The following is a 13,077-nucleotide window of genomic DNA, read 5'->3' on the forward strand; positions in this document are numbered from 1 at the left end:
TATCAGTTTTCTAAGATTTCATTAATGTGAAATTTCTATAATTCAGTCCTGAGATTTTGGAAATGCTAAACAAATGCTATTAGTGATACTATTTTACGCTTTTTAAAAATCTTTATAGGGCTTCCCTGGTGGCGCAGTGGCTGAGAGTCTGCCTGCTGATGCAGGGGACGCGGGTTCGTGCCCCAGTCCGGGAAGATCCCACATGCCGCGGAGCGGCTGGGCCCATGAGCCATGGCCGCTGAGCCTGCGCATCCGGAGCCTGTGCTCCGCAACGGGAGAGGCCACAAGAGTGAGAGTCCCACGTACCGCAAAAAAAAAAAAAAAAAAGTCTTTATAAACGTTACATATTGTAAAAGAAATTTTCTATGCCATAATATAGTGTTTGAGAAAGCCTGGGGAGAGGAGTGAATCATGTACTAGTCAAAAGTACCCAAACCGCAGGAGGCAGTTCTTGGTTTCCCAAGGACACGTAGGGTCTTGTGAGGGCCACAGGAAGCAGATGGAAGTTGCCACACTCCCTGGCCGGGCACTTCAGTTGATGCTTGTCCATTTAGAGAGGGTCCCTGCCACATGAATAGCTTTACTGAAATTTAATTTATATACGCTATAATTCGCCCACTTAAACTGTACAGTTTAGTAGTTTTTAGTATATTCAGAGATGTATAGCCCTCAGCACCATCAATTTTAGAACTTTTCCATCACCCAGAAGAGAAACTTCATACCCATTACAGTCACTCCCGATTTCTCCCCAGCCCTCCAGCCTCACGTCACCTTTTGCTGTTTTTCTCGGTGCTCCCCAACCTCCTTGGGTAGAGAAGGAGAAGAAGCACCGAGCGCACTTGTGCGGGGACTGGGAAGGGATGCCCCTAGAATCCCAGGACTCCCACCCGCGAGGGAGGCTGAGTGAAGCTCCTTTCAATATTTCACTTTCTGGCGTTCTATCCAAGGGAACATGGGTCTAGTCCAGAGGTTGGGAACAACAGGAATTAACCAGTATTGCTTGTAGTCAAAGAATCTGAAAAAGTTAAGGAGCAGAAGCCAATAGTAAACCAAAGGAACTTGATTTCAAGTGAAGGGAAGCATCATAGCTGTGCACCCACCTGTTAAAGAGAGGTCAAGTGCATGAGTTGGATGTTACCAACTTAGTCGGAAATTACATTTTTATGGGGCTTAGGAAATTAGTTACTGTAAAGCTCTTTTTTTTTTTTCATATACTCAATGTGGGTTCAATAAGAGGTTTCTGACTTTTTTCATTTTATCAGGGGGCATGAACATATTTTCTGCATTTCACAAATGCCCCTTTTTTTTTTAGCGGTACGCGGGCCTCTCACTGTTGTGGCCTCTCCCACTGCGGAGCACAGGCTCCGGACGCGCACGCTCAGCGGCCATGGCTCACGGGCCCAGCCTCTCCACGGCATGTGGGATCTTCCTGGACCGGGGCACGAACCCGCGTCCCCTGCATCGGCAGGCGGACTCTCAACCACTGGGCCACCAGGGAAGCCCCACAAATGCCCCTTTTAACTTTAGGTTTTCCTCATGATAAATACACACTGTACTCATCTCAGACAGCTCCAACATAAAGCTTTAAAAGGCAGCTGAATGTTCTCACTTAGTGCAAATCACCCATTTTGTCTATATGCCTGATCTCACTTCTGTTACCAAGAGGACAATAATCTTTTTAAAATAACCATGATAAGGATACAGAAGTCCAAGGAATCAAGGTTACTTTTCCTTGAGTTGTCCAAGGTATCGGTTTATTCTAATGCTATAAATAATTAATAACCAAGGAAACTGTAAGCTCATTCAGGATTTTCCAAGGTCAGTGTTAGGACTCTTTAAATGAAAGAATGCTATACGTTACTAGGAAGAAAACCTGAAGCATAATTGCTTACGAAATTTGCTTACTGGTTCTTTGTGGCTCTTTACCAAGAATTATGCAGACTTCAGGATAGGTGGGACAGGCTGCCAACAACTTTTATCAACAAGTTCCCATTTTCTTTTGGGTGCCACATAATGCAATACCCCTTAGTTACAGGCCATGGTGTGATATAGTTTTTAAAAATTCTAATTTACCTTCAGTTTGTTCATTTTAGGCCCTATTTTTTTTTTTTTTTTTTTGTGGTACGCGGGCCTCTCACTGCTGTGGCCTCTCCCGTCGTGGAGCACAGGCTCCGGACGCGCAGGGTCAGCGGCCATGGCTCACGGGCCCAGCCGCTCCGCGGCATGTGGGATCTTCCCGGACCGGGGCACGAACCCGTGTCCCCTGCATCGGCAGGCGGACTCTCAACCACTGCGCCACCAGGGAAGCTCTAGGCCCAATTTTGATTATCTGGTTTATCCCCCTTAGGTCCATGAATACATATTGCTGAAGAACAATCACATGTGTTTTACTTGGTTGGTATTTTATACTGGTGCTCTAAATTCATGTTTGTCATGCCGTGGCCAAGACCATAGACTCTAAAAGCAAACTTCTGAGTTTGCATCCAGGCTTTTCCTCTGGTTTGGTGCGAGGCCTTGGGCTAGTTACTTTCACTACTGTGCTTCAGTTTCTCATCTGTAAAACAGGGATAATAGCAATACCCACCTTGTGAGGTTTGTTAAAGCATGAAATGAGCTAATCCATGTAAGGTATTTGGAAAACTACTTGGTCAATCATAGTAAGTGCCGTTACGTAAGATATACTTTGTTCTGAATAGAAAATGTATGTTCTGTAAATACACACCTGTACAGTTTGGTTAATCTATGTCTATTCTAAAATGTTTAATCCTATCAAAATGATATTCATTTAAATGTTATCTTTAGTTTTTTATTGGAGATAACATGTACCTTGGTATATGTTTTTCTCACTTATAATGTTCCTGTCTATGTATTGCTCTTTAAAACACAGCATATTTATATTTGGTTCAGATGTGTTATCTTTGCCCCTGAAAACACACTGTTTAAAAACACATTTGGGAGTTTCCTGGTAGTCTAGTGGTTCGTATTTGGCGCTTTCACTGCCGTGGCCTGGCTTCAGTCCCTGGTTGGGGAGCTGAGATCCCACAAGCCGTATGGTGAGGTCAAAATGAAAACAACAAATTTTTTTAAGGTAGCTTTTCTGAAAAATAGACATTCTTTAAAGAAATTAATCCATTTTTAGCTTTATAACATCCACCTATAATGTAAACTCCAACAGCCAGATGGTAATAGGTTTTTTTTTAATATAAATTTGTTTATTTATTTTTATTTTTGGCTGTGTTGTGTCTTCGTTGCTGTGCACAGGCTTTCTCTAGTTGTGGTGCGCGGGGGCTACTCTTCGTTGCGGTGCGCGGGCTTCTCATTGCGGTAGCTTCTCTTGTTGCAGAGCATGGGCTCTAGGTGCGCGGGCTCAGCAGCTGTGGCACGTGGGCTCAGTAGTTGTGACTCGCAGGCTCTAGAGCGCAGGCTCAGTAGTTGTGGCGCAAGGGCTTAGCTGCTCCGCGGCATGTGGTATCTTCCTGGACCAGGGCTCAAACCCGTGTCCCCCTGCATTGGCAGGACGATTCTTAACCACTGCGCCACCAGGGAAGCCCCAAGATGGTAATGGTTTTAATTACATTCGACTAAAGGGATTTAGTGTTCAAATATTTGTAAACACTTTCTCTTTCATCTGCCAAAGTTTTAACTTAAATATGAAAGTTAGGATAAATTATGTCCAATGGGATTTCTAATAAAAATTTCTCTGGAAATTGAGGCACACCTTTTGGTTTGCATTTCTCTAGCTACAATCAACCTAAATTCAGCCAATGATAGCTGGTTTGGTAGCCTGAAGGACACGATTCAGCATCAGCAAGGAGAAGCAGTTTGGGTCTCCGAAGGAAAGGTATGTGGCACAGATACTCTGCTATGAGGTGAGAGTCCGCGTTCTGAGTTTTTTCTCCAGAGGGTAGTGAATGTAGTAAAACCATGCCCATTTCAAGTGATCCCAACATGTGCATCAGTAGTTCGAAAATTTATAAATTCTCTGAAAAAGTAATAAAATGAAGGGACGTTTACAAGAAAAGCAGAATGGGATATATGCAGCCCTACATTCACTTCCCTTTTGCTTTTAACGTAGTAACTAGTGTTTTGTTCCAAGCACACTAATCAGAGCTTACAAGACCTTGTGTTGAGCTCCACAGCTTATTATGAAGGACTTGGGAAACTCAGAGTGGAGAGGTGAGGTTGAGTTATGTGGAGAACACGGTTAAAAATTAATAGAAAGAAGAAAAGCTAATGGAGTTTGAATCATTGGCTTAGAAAGAAGTCTGGCAGAGAATGTGTCCTAGGGATTTGAGTAGGTGATGGGAGAGCATTGGGTCCTTGTATAGGTGCCTAACCTTGGCTCGCGTCTCATCTGTGGAGGCAGTTTACACGCAGCCCTACTTCAGGGAGGAAGCAAAGAAACTATAGAATTCCCTGTGGTTCTAGGAGCCTTTGGTGCTGGTATTCTGTGGTCCAGCTGAATTGAGGTAGTGTGTGAGACGTTAGAGGTACGATGTTTGTTGCAGAAGTGCCTCCATTACCGATTAGATGGTTGAGCCTAGTCTTGCCCTTAAGGAACTGCGTGTTTAGTCAGAGTATTTAGTAGCATCTACTGAGTGCTTATACCCACTATGGCTTTGTGCTAGCCTCTGTGGTGAGAACACGTCGAACGGGACATAGCTTCTGCCCTCAAGGATTTGAGAATCTCATGGATGAGCGGCGAGGTGTGCAGCTCAAGGCAGCGTGCACTATTGGTAGGAGACAAATACAACAGAGACAGCTGGAGGAGAGCCAAATTCTGGAAGAAAGTGCAACAGTCTGAGGAAGCCTGGCTCAGTAGTGGTATATAGGACGGATGGTGGCAAGGAGAGGTAGGGCGGAGGGTTTCTAGTCTGAGTCTCTGCACAAAAATTAACATAGTAATTTAAAGCCAAGTGATTCCAGGAGGATAAAGGTGACTTCCCTTTCTAGAACAAGTCAAGGTTTCGGTCACTTGGCTGTGCCCTTGGGAATTTTCTTGAGTCCTCACTCCCAGGAGCCATGTCAGATCCCACTGACCCTCCAAAACAAATTCCTCTAGATGGAAGGGATGGATGATGACCCCGAAGACCGCATGTCCTACTTAACCGCCATGGGCGCGGACTATCTGAGTTGCGACAGCCGCCTCATCAGTGACTTTGAAGACACCGACGGCGAAGGAGGTGCCTACACTGACAATGAGCTGGATGAGCCAGCTGAGGAGCCGCTGGTGTCTTCCATCACCCGCTCCTCGGAGCCGGTGCAGCACGAGGAGGTGAGGCGAGGAGGCCATGGGCTGCCCGGCCCTGGGCAGGAAAAGGAGGTTCTGGCGTTTCACTTGAATTCCTCCGGCCAGCGGTTTATTCAGGGTGCTGTGGCAGGTATTCCTAAGGGTTGGAGTGGATGATGTCTAGGGAGCCTCTCATTCCAAGCCAGTGCCTGTATGACTGTGGATGTGGTCCATGGGGGAGTGGGACAGGAACTAAGCGCCGGGAGAGGTTGAGTGGTCAGCATTCATCACACAGATGCTGTCGGGCATGACGTCATGATATCGGGCCAGCTGTCCAAATTACAAGGGGGACATTATTTTTAAATACAGTATTGTTATATTTACTTGTAACCTTTGATTAGGTCTCTCTCTGTACTCTTAGGTATCCGTGCTTTTTCTTCTCCACCCTACCTTTAACCTTTCTAATCTTGCAAAAACTCCTGTTTCCCCATCAGTTTCCTTCTCTCTTGTATTTCAATTTTTTAATTGAGTTCGCTGATTAATGATATGTCTGATCTCATGTACTATGCATCCACTGACCAGCGAATAGACAGCTTCTGTGATCCTAGGAATCACACTGCCAGCACTAAGGATCAGAGCGATTATTAGTTACACCTCAGAGAACATTGGGATAATTACCTCTGTAGACAAGACGCTTCATATATTTGTATAATTATTACTGTGGACTTCTCTTTAGCAGTTTAGCTCATTTCAATGAATGGTTTTATTTATTTATTTATTTATTTATTTATTTATTTATTTTTATTACCAAAAACACAAGTTGAAAGGAGGAGCAACTCACCATGACAAATTAGTATATACTGCTGGACAAGTGGTAAAGAATAAATTAACTCATGAATGTCTGCAGATACAGCTGAGCTAATGCTTTAAAATGTTAACGCTGTTAGTGACAAAAGAGATTTTAGACTTTAGGAAGACCTTTTGTTTTCGTACTTTAAAGGGAGAGATGCAGCTAGTTTTGGAAAAATGTATCTTAAGCACTTGCTAATGGGAGAATATGCCTGGTACCTGCCTTTTTAGTAAAGAAGCACTGGGTCAGTAGCTCAGCTTATGCAAGTTATGAACCTTAACGTCTGAATTCCCACAAGTTTGAAGAACTCCGGCAAAGCAGACCAGTGCTCTCTTCTTTCTGCTGGGATGTTCTTGTTATGAATGAACCTTTATGTCTTGTAGAGCATAAGGAAACCTAGCCCAGAGCCAGGAGCTCAGATGAGGAGGGCTGCTAGCAGAGATCAACTTAGGGACAATAGCCCGCCCCCGGCATTCAAGCCAGAGCCGCCCCAGGTACGTGGCTGGGAAGCCCAGGATGGGAAGGAGAAGGAAACATATGCCCCTGGAGCTCCTCGCATAGCCAGGGAGGAGCACAGACAATAATATGGTATTGGATTATGTTTTTGACTTACCAGGTTCTCTATTAGAGCCTATCTTTTGGCCTTTTGGGTGAAACCAAAAATTAGGAAAAGGTGAAATAGTAGAATGGAAAGGCAGTTTTAGAAGAACATATAATTTTAGGACTATTAGTGTTTGTTTCCTTTTGTTTTGGTTTATTTGTTTATTTATGTAGAAAGAATAAAAGTTTGATAAATACTGCATGCCCAGAATCACCTGTCTTAGAATCTGTTTTTCTTCTTCTGTCCAATTAAATTTTTCTGCCCATGATCTGATTTAGATGCACCTGAAAAATCCTTCCTGGTGACGTGCTAAAGAAAACAATCACCACCATTGTTGACAATGCATCTCATTAGGAGGACCATTTAATTTATTTTTTAAATAAACCATTGTCCAGAACAGAATCGGTGCGAGGACACATGGGCGTATGTCATACGATGGTTTACCCCTCTCTGAATCAAAGCTATGACTCTAGGCTTTTCCTTATAACCCAATAAAATTTCTCTCTCTAACTCAATGCTTTAGATAAGAAGAAAGTAATAATTGATTGGGCTTTCAGAAGTAATTGATGACCTCCTAAAATAGAACAGTGAAAATTGACAAGCAGGCCTAGGATGGAAGTATGAAGAAAAAGTGGCCATCAGCGTGATATGCTCCCTCTCTACTCCCCACCCCAGTCTCCTGCACCTCTGGCTGGACCTCCGGGCCGGGCACGCACCCTCCGCGTGGTGTGAACTCGGGAGCCACTATTCCATCCTGAAGCCTGACTTGTTCTGAGGTCTTCTCCAAAATTCTGATCTCCTCTAGTACAAAGTGAGGTCTGATCCACCTCTAGCACTTGCGGGCCTCCTAGCACGTCCCCAGCACCCTCTTGCTTTCCTGAGCACTTAATTCTCTTCTGTAGGGAGTGAGGTAGGGCTCCGGATGCCAGATCAGTGGCCGTGTGCCTTTCCGTATTTGATTCCTTGTCGGAATGGAATTTGTTGACCACCTTTGGAAACTGATCAGGAAATGGAGTGTATTAAATCACTAATAGAGATTTGAAAATAAACCGAAAGCTCACGGTTAAAACTATGTCATTGCTCTCTGCAGGCCAAAACCCAAAACAAAGAAGAATCCTTTGACTTCTCTAGATCCTATGAATACAAGTCAAACCCCTCAGCTGTTGCCGGTAATGAAATTCCCGGGACATCTACCAAAGGATGTCCACCTCCTATTGCAGCAAAACCTGCCTTTGGACGGCCTATACTGAAGCCGTCCACTCCCGTGCCTCCCCCAGAGAGTGAGGAGGTGGGAGAAAGCAGTGAGGAGCAGGACAGCGCCCCCAAGTCTGTCCTGGGCAAAGTAAAAATATTTGAGAAGATGGATCACAAGGCGAGATTACAGAGAATGCAAGAGCTCCAAGAAGCGCAGAATGCAAGGGTAATTCTTTTTCAACCACTAGGTCATCTTAGCGTGTCATCAGTAAGAATTTTAAAGAAGTTTCATTGCAGTATAATGATTTGCAGTCCTTTTGCCCCTGCGACAAACATGAAAGGATGTTCACACGCGTGATACAAAGGCACATCCTGTATGTGTGTCATTTCCAGGTGGCCAGCTATCAGCGCATCCCTTTTTCTTCCAGTCAAGAAAACCTAACATTGTAGGCGAATAGGATTCTGCCCTTCATACTTCAGAACTTTTTATCAGGTTCTAGAATGGGGAAGTGTGACAAGAGAGAATTAATGGCCTCTTTGAAATTGTTTTTTGTTAAAACAGTTGATAACTGAGTTTTAATTTGCTCCCAGATTTGCCATAGAAACTCTGCACACCTTGGTTGCTAAAATTGAAAGGCCCGTAGATTGTCCTTTTTGATACTGTTTGAATTTTTGTGCCATGTGCACAAAAGCCTTTCAGAAGCCAGAGAAGAATTTAAGCATATTCTGCCCAGTGGTTATGGGAGTTTTTTTCATTTAAGTTTGTCACAACAATGGCAGTGCTTCTGAGGCTTTTTCTGATTTTTTTTTTTGTTTTTTTGGTGGCGGGGGCAGGAGAAGGAAGGATTTATTACTCACCGTAAGTAAGGAGAACACTGGGGATCTTTTCCCAAAGTAGCGTCTCCCGAACTGCAAAACTGGGGAGGTTTTAAACTAAGGGTACGTGCATATTCATCAAGGGGCTTGAGTAGAGAATTCAGCATAGAATTGGGGCAGAGCTTGACAGAGTCCAAGCTTTAGCTGATTGAAGTCAGGAGGGTCAACGTCATCGTTCCATCCTCCACCTGGCTGGGGGCCTTAGTTCCTGGTGTCAAGACTTACTGAAGCTCTTTTTTTTTTTTAACATCTTTATTGGAGTATAATTGCTTTCCAATGGTGTGTTAGTTTCTGCTGTATGACAAAGTGAATCAGCTATACATATACATACATCCCCGTATCTCCTCCCTCTTGCATCTCCCTCCCACGCTCCCTATCCCACCCCTCGAGGTGGTCACAAAGCACCGAGCGAAGCTCAGGTTCTTTGTGTCTCATCTCAGAAAGAATTCAGTGAGAGATAAAGTGATAGATAAGAAGTGGATTTATTTAGAGGTACACATTCCATAGACAGGACACTGTTCGTCTCAACAGGCAAGAGTGGCCCTGGGAGAAACACACTCCACAGAGTGTGGGCCATCTCAGAAGGCAAGAGACCTCTTTTTTCTTTTCTTTCTTTTTTTTTTTTGGTGGTAAAGTATACATAAAACTTACCATTTTAACCGTTTGCAAGTGTTCAGGGGCATTCAGTGTATTCACATTGCTGTGAACTACCTCCACCATTCGTCTCCAGAATTTTGTCATCCTCCTCAGCTGAAGCTCTGTATATGTCAATATTAATGACCCCCACCACCTCCTTCCCCAGTCCCTTAACCAGCATTCTACTGTCTGTCTCCATGAATTTCACAACTTAGGAGCCTCATATAAGTGGAATCATACAGTATTTGTCTTTTTGTGACTGGCCTATTTCCCATAGCATAGTGTCCTGAAGGTTCAACCATATTGTAGCATGCGGCAGAATTTCATTAGTTTTAAACATTTTTCCTATGACATATACCACTAGGCATCACGTACAACCCTAGAAGCTAGAGATTTGCTTCTCTTTTTCCTCTTCTCCTTGAAATGGGATTGGAAAATGGAACCAGCAGGGAATGAGCAAGCTGACTGTCTAGTCATTCATCCCTTCTCTCTTTTTTTTCTTAATCACCACAGATTGAAATTGCTCAGAAGCATCCCGATATCTATGCAGTTCCAATCAAAACACCCAAGCCGGAGCCCGGCCCACCCCAGTACACAAGGTAAGAGCTGCTCGGAAGGTATAGGTCTAAAAAAGGGGCTTGTCTAGGACTTGGATGCCTAAGAAAGAATTTTTTTCACCTACATTTCAAAGTAACAAGAAGGTTTGTTCTTTTTCCTGGTCAACTGTTTGCTTATTCAGTCAAATTAATTGTAAAGATCATAGAGTCAAAATTTTATGGTAGTGTTGATCGTGTGCTAAAACTGACACAGTGTAATCATTGACGTTCCAAGTCAGTGCCATTAGACCCATTGGGGCACAGATGTGTTAAATTATGTTCAGATAGCACATGAGCAAAATTCCTGGGGCTTAGATGCCAGTTGTTTCATTGCTAATATTTTCGAGCTCTTAGCCAAGCTCGTTAATTCCTTTGCGTCACCTAGCAAAGTCAGGCCACTTGTTCTGAGCTGTGGTCTGAAGGGAAGGTGACATCAATCGACCGGTGTTGGTAAGATGCTTTATGTTGAGAGTGCTACATAAGCACTAGTAATTATCACAGTGTCTTCCTGTTGAGGTTTTACGCTGGATCATTTCCTGCTTCTGAGAATAGGAAACAAAAGAAAACAATCACATTTTCTTGCAGCCATTCTGACTGGAAACTGGAGTCTAGTTTTAACGCGCAACAGAAAACTAGAGGCAGATTTCTTCTTTGCCAGTTGAACTGTGGCACAGCCTACCAGGTGGCCCCTGGAAACAGAGGGGATTTGGTATAATTGACTGAAACTGGCAAAGAACTTGCTCTGCTTGTGAGCTTTTAGCCAGTGAGCTTAAGAAGGCACCCACATCCGGCTGGAGAGTTCTTAGGTCAGGGAGCACGTGACCAGCTTCCCCACTCGCTGCTCGAGTGGGCATTGGCCTTGTTATTCCCGTCCTCACTCCTACCACTCTGGGAACCTGGAGCCGGGCCAGGAGTGCCCTGGCTTGTCAGCAGAGTGTGACTCAGGTGAGCCAGCCGTCCTGGGCAGTTGACCACTGCATGCATCACGGGCGGGGAGGCCCGAGATTTCGGCTTCATGTAACCCTCTCACTTTGTTAGTTCCAGGCCCCCCGAGCCGCAGAAAGGCCCTGCCAGACTTTATCAGGATCCCAGAGGAGGTTATGGCAGTGACGCCGAGGAGGAAGAATACCGGCAGCAGCTGTCGGAACACTCCAAACGCAATTATTACGGCCAGCCTTCCCGATACCGGGACACGGAATTATAGATGCCCGAGGATTGACTCTTGGGTGCCCCGCTGCCGCCCACTCAGAGCAGCATTCCCACCAGCCGTGGGAGGATGGTTCTCTGCAGTTTTGATGCACTGTGGAGATGTAGGGGCACTTCCTGGGGAGCCCAGGAGACTGAGTCTGTGGAGCTCATGGCTTTTGGCTCAGAATTAAGAGAAACACTACCGTCTGATACTGTTACCTGCTTCAGTGGACCAAAATCTGTATTAATTCTGTTTGCGTATTTTTAACATATATATTAAGAAATGATAACTATTTTTCCTCATTAATAGCTGCTTTCCAGGACCGTTTCAATGAAAGACAGAATGTGAAAAAACTAAATAAAAATACTATGTGACTCAAATTGAATTCAAAGAAGTAGTTTATTACAACTATGTAAGTGCCTTTGATGAGAAGTGTCTTAAATTTTCTTCTTTTGAAGCTTTATGCAAAGCCATAATGGACTAAAACATGTTGATTAAATTTTTATACCAGTCTAAGAGCTATGGTTTTCTCTGTACCGTGTCATCTTTTCAAGACATTTGTCTTTGTAATATTTTCCATAAATTCTGACTGTATATATAATAGCTATACTTGGTAGTGCTAAATAGCTTGAAGTCCAAGAAGTTGGTATAGAAATATTTTTGTCTATCTGTTTAAAACCATGTGTTCCACAAAAGCAGATACTTGAGAAAAACACATTCCCAAAATTGTGTGTATTGACTGCAGTCAGTTTTATAATTTAATAAAAAGGAGGACATTGTAATCAAGGTGCTTTGTGGTGGATTTCTACACTACTTCCTACTTTTTAGGGCAGCTTTTATTTCAATTACTGATCATAAAAGTGAGGACATGCTCATCGCTGAACATCGGAAAATAGAGACATATGAAAAAGAAAATAAAAATTACTTATAGCCCCATCCCTCAGATAATTTTGGTGCATTTCCTCCAATTATGTATTTGTGGATGTCCGTGTGTGTAATAGCTGGGTGTACACTGTGCAGTTCTCTTTCCTGCTTTTTCTGTTTGAACATTTCAGGTAGGTAAAACTTACGCAACATCATTGCTAATAACTGCAGAATAATAATACATGCCGTGACCACTGCTGCATAAGTAGATAGTTCTACTAGTGTTGGCCGTTTCGATTATTTCCTATTTTTTGCTTCTTTTTACAGGAGATGCACCTTTTTATATATAATCCATTTTTGTATATCAATGATCAGCATTCCAGTCCTCTTCTTTAGGTGGGTACTCAGAAATGGAATTACTGAGTAAAAGCAGAGAACATTTTTAAGACTCTTGATGTTTACTGCCAAATTGCTTCCTAGAAAAGTTGCATCCGTTTATACTCCCGCATTCACTCTTAAAGGCTAAAATATGTTTAGAATTTTTAAAAAACAGGCAAGGAATTTAGGTTTGTGTGAATCAAAAGTACCCTGAATTTAGGAAAGGAGAAGAGTCTTGGTTCCATTAAGGGCTTTTTGTAATAAGAATTCACACAAAGATGATAAGCGTGTGTTTAGCAGAGTTGGTAATTCAGCTTATTCATAACTGAGTTACATTACAAATTTATCCTTGGTTGTATTGTCAGTTTGGTGCTCTAATTTATATACCATTCAGTGCAGTACCTTGAATTGAGCAGACTTCAAGGCACTGACTCAGATCTGCATATTTCATAAATAAAAGCCACCTTTTGTGGGTGGGAAAAAGAAAACAGGTTAAATATATGATGGTTTAGTTTGCTTGTGTTCTTCAAATACAGGAATGAGCCCTTTTGCAAACTCAAGGAAGGGAGGAGAGGAGGCTTTTGATCAGGAGCTGGGCTGTCATCTGGCTCCAGCACTTTTCTGTGATGCGTTAGGTGGTGAGGGCAGGAAGGAAGGACCTCT

The 13,077-nt window shown here is 43.4% G+C and overlaps 1 protein-coding gene across 5 annotated transcripts in view; it reads left to right on the forward strand.

Moving 5' to 3' along the window:
• The window catches only part of TJP2 (tight junction protein 2), a 132,427-nt gene extending 120,473 nt beyond the window's left edge, over positions 1 to 11,954 (forward strand). For 3 of the 5 annotated variants that reach the window (XM_033440216.2, XM_004276415.3, XM_033440213.2), the window contains 6 exons: positions 3,741 to 3,841; positions 5,063 to 5,275; positions 6,464 to 6,574; positions 7,772 to 8,101; positions 9,901 to 9,986; positions 11,022 to 11,954. In XM_033440216.2, the coding sequence (XP_033296107.1) occupies positions 3,741 to 3,841; positions 5,063 to 5,275; positions 6,464 to 6,574; positions 7,772 to 8,101; positions 9,901 to 9,986; positions 11,022 to 11,187 (1,007 nt within the window). In that variant the 3' untranslated portion in view covers positions 11,188 to 11,954. The remainder of the gene's footprint in view (positions 1 to 3,740; positions 3,842 to 5,062; positions 5,276 to 6,463; positions 6,575 to 7,771; positions 8,102 to 9,900; positions 9,987 to 11,021) is intronic. The other 2 variants (XM_033440215.2, XM_004276416.3) reach the window with 1 other exon arrangement.
• Positions 11,955 to 13,077: the final 1,123 nt, after the last annotated feature.

The sequence above is a fragment of the Orcinus orca genome, chromosome 6 (genome assembly GCF_937001465.1).
Source record: "Orcinus orca chromosome 6, mOrcOrc1.1, whole genome shotgun sequence".
Classification (NCBI taxonomy): Eukaryota; Metazoa; Chordata; class Mammalia; order Artiodactyla; family Delphinidae; genus Orcinus; species Orcinus orca.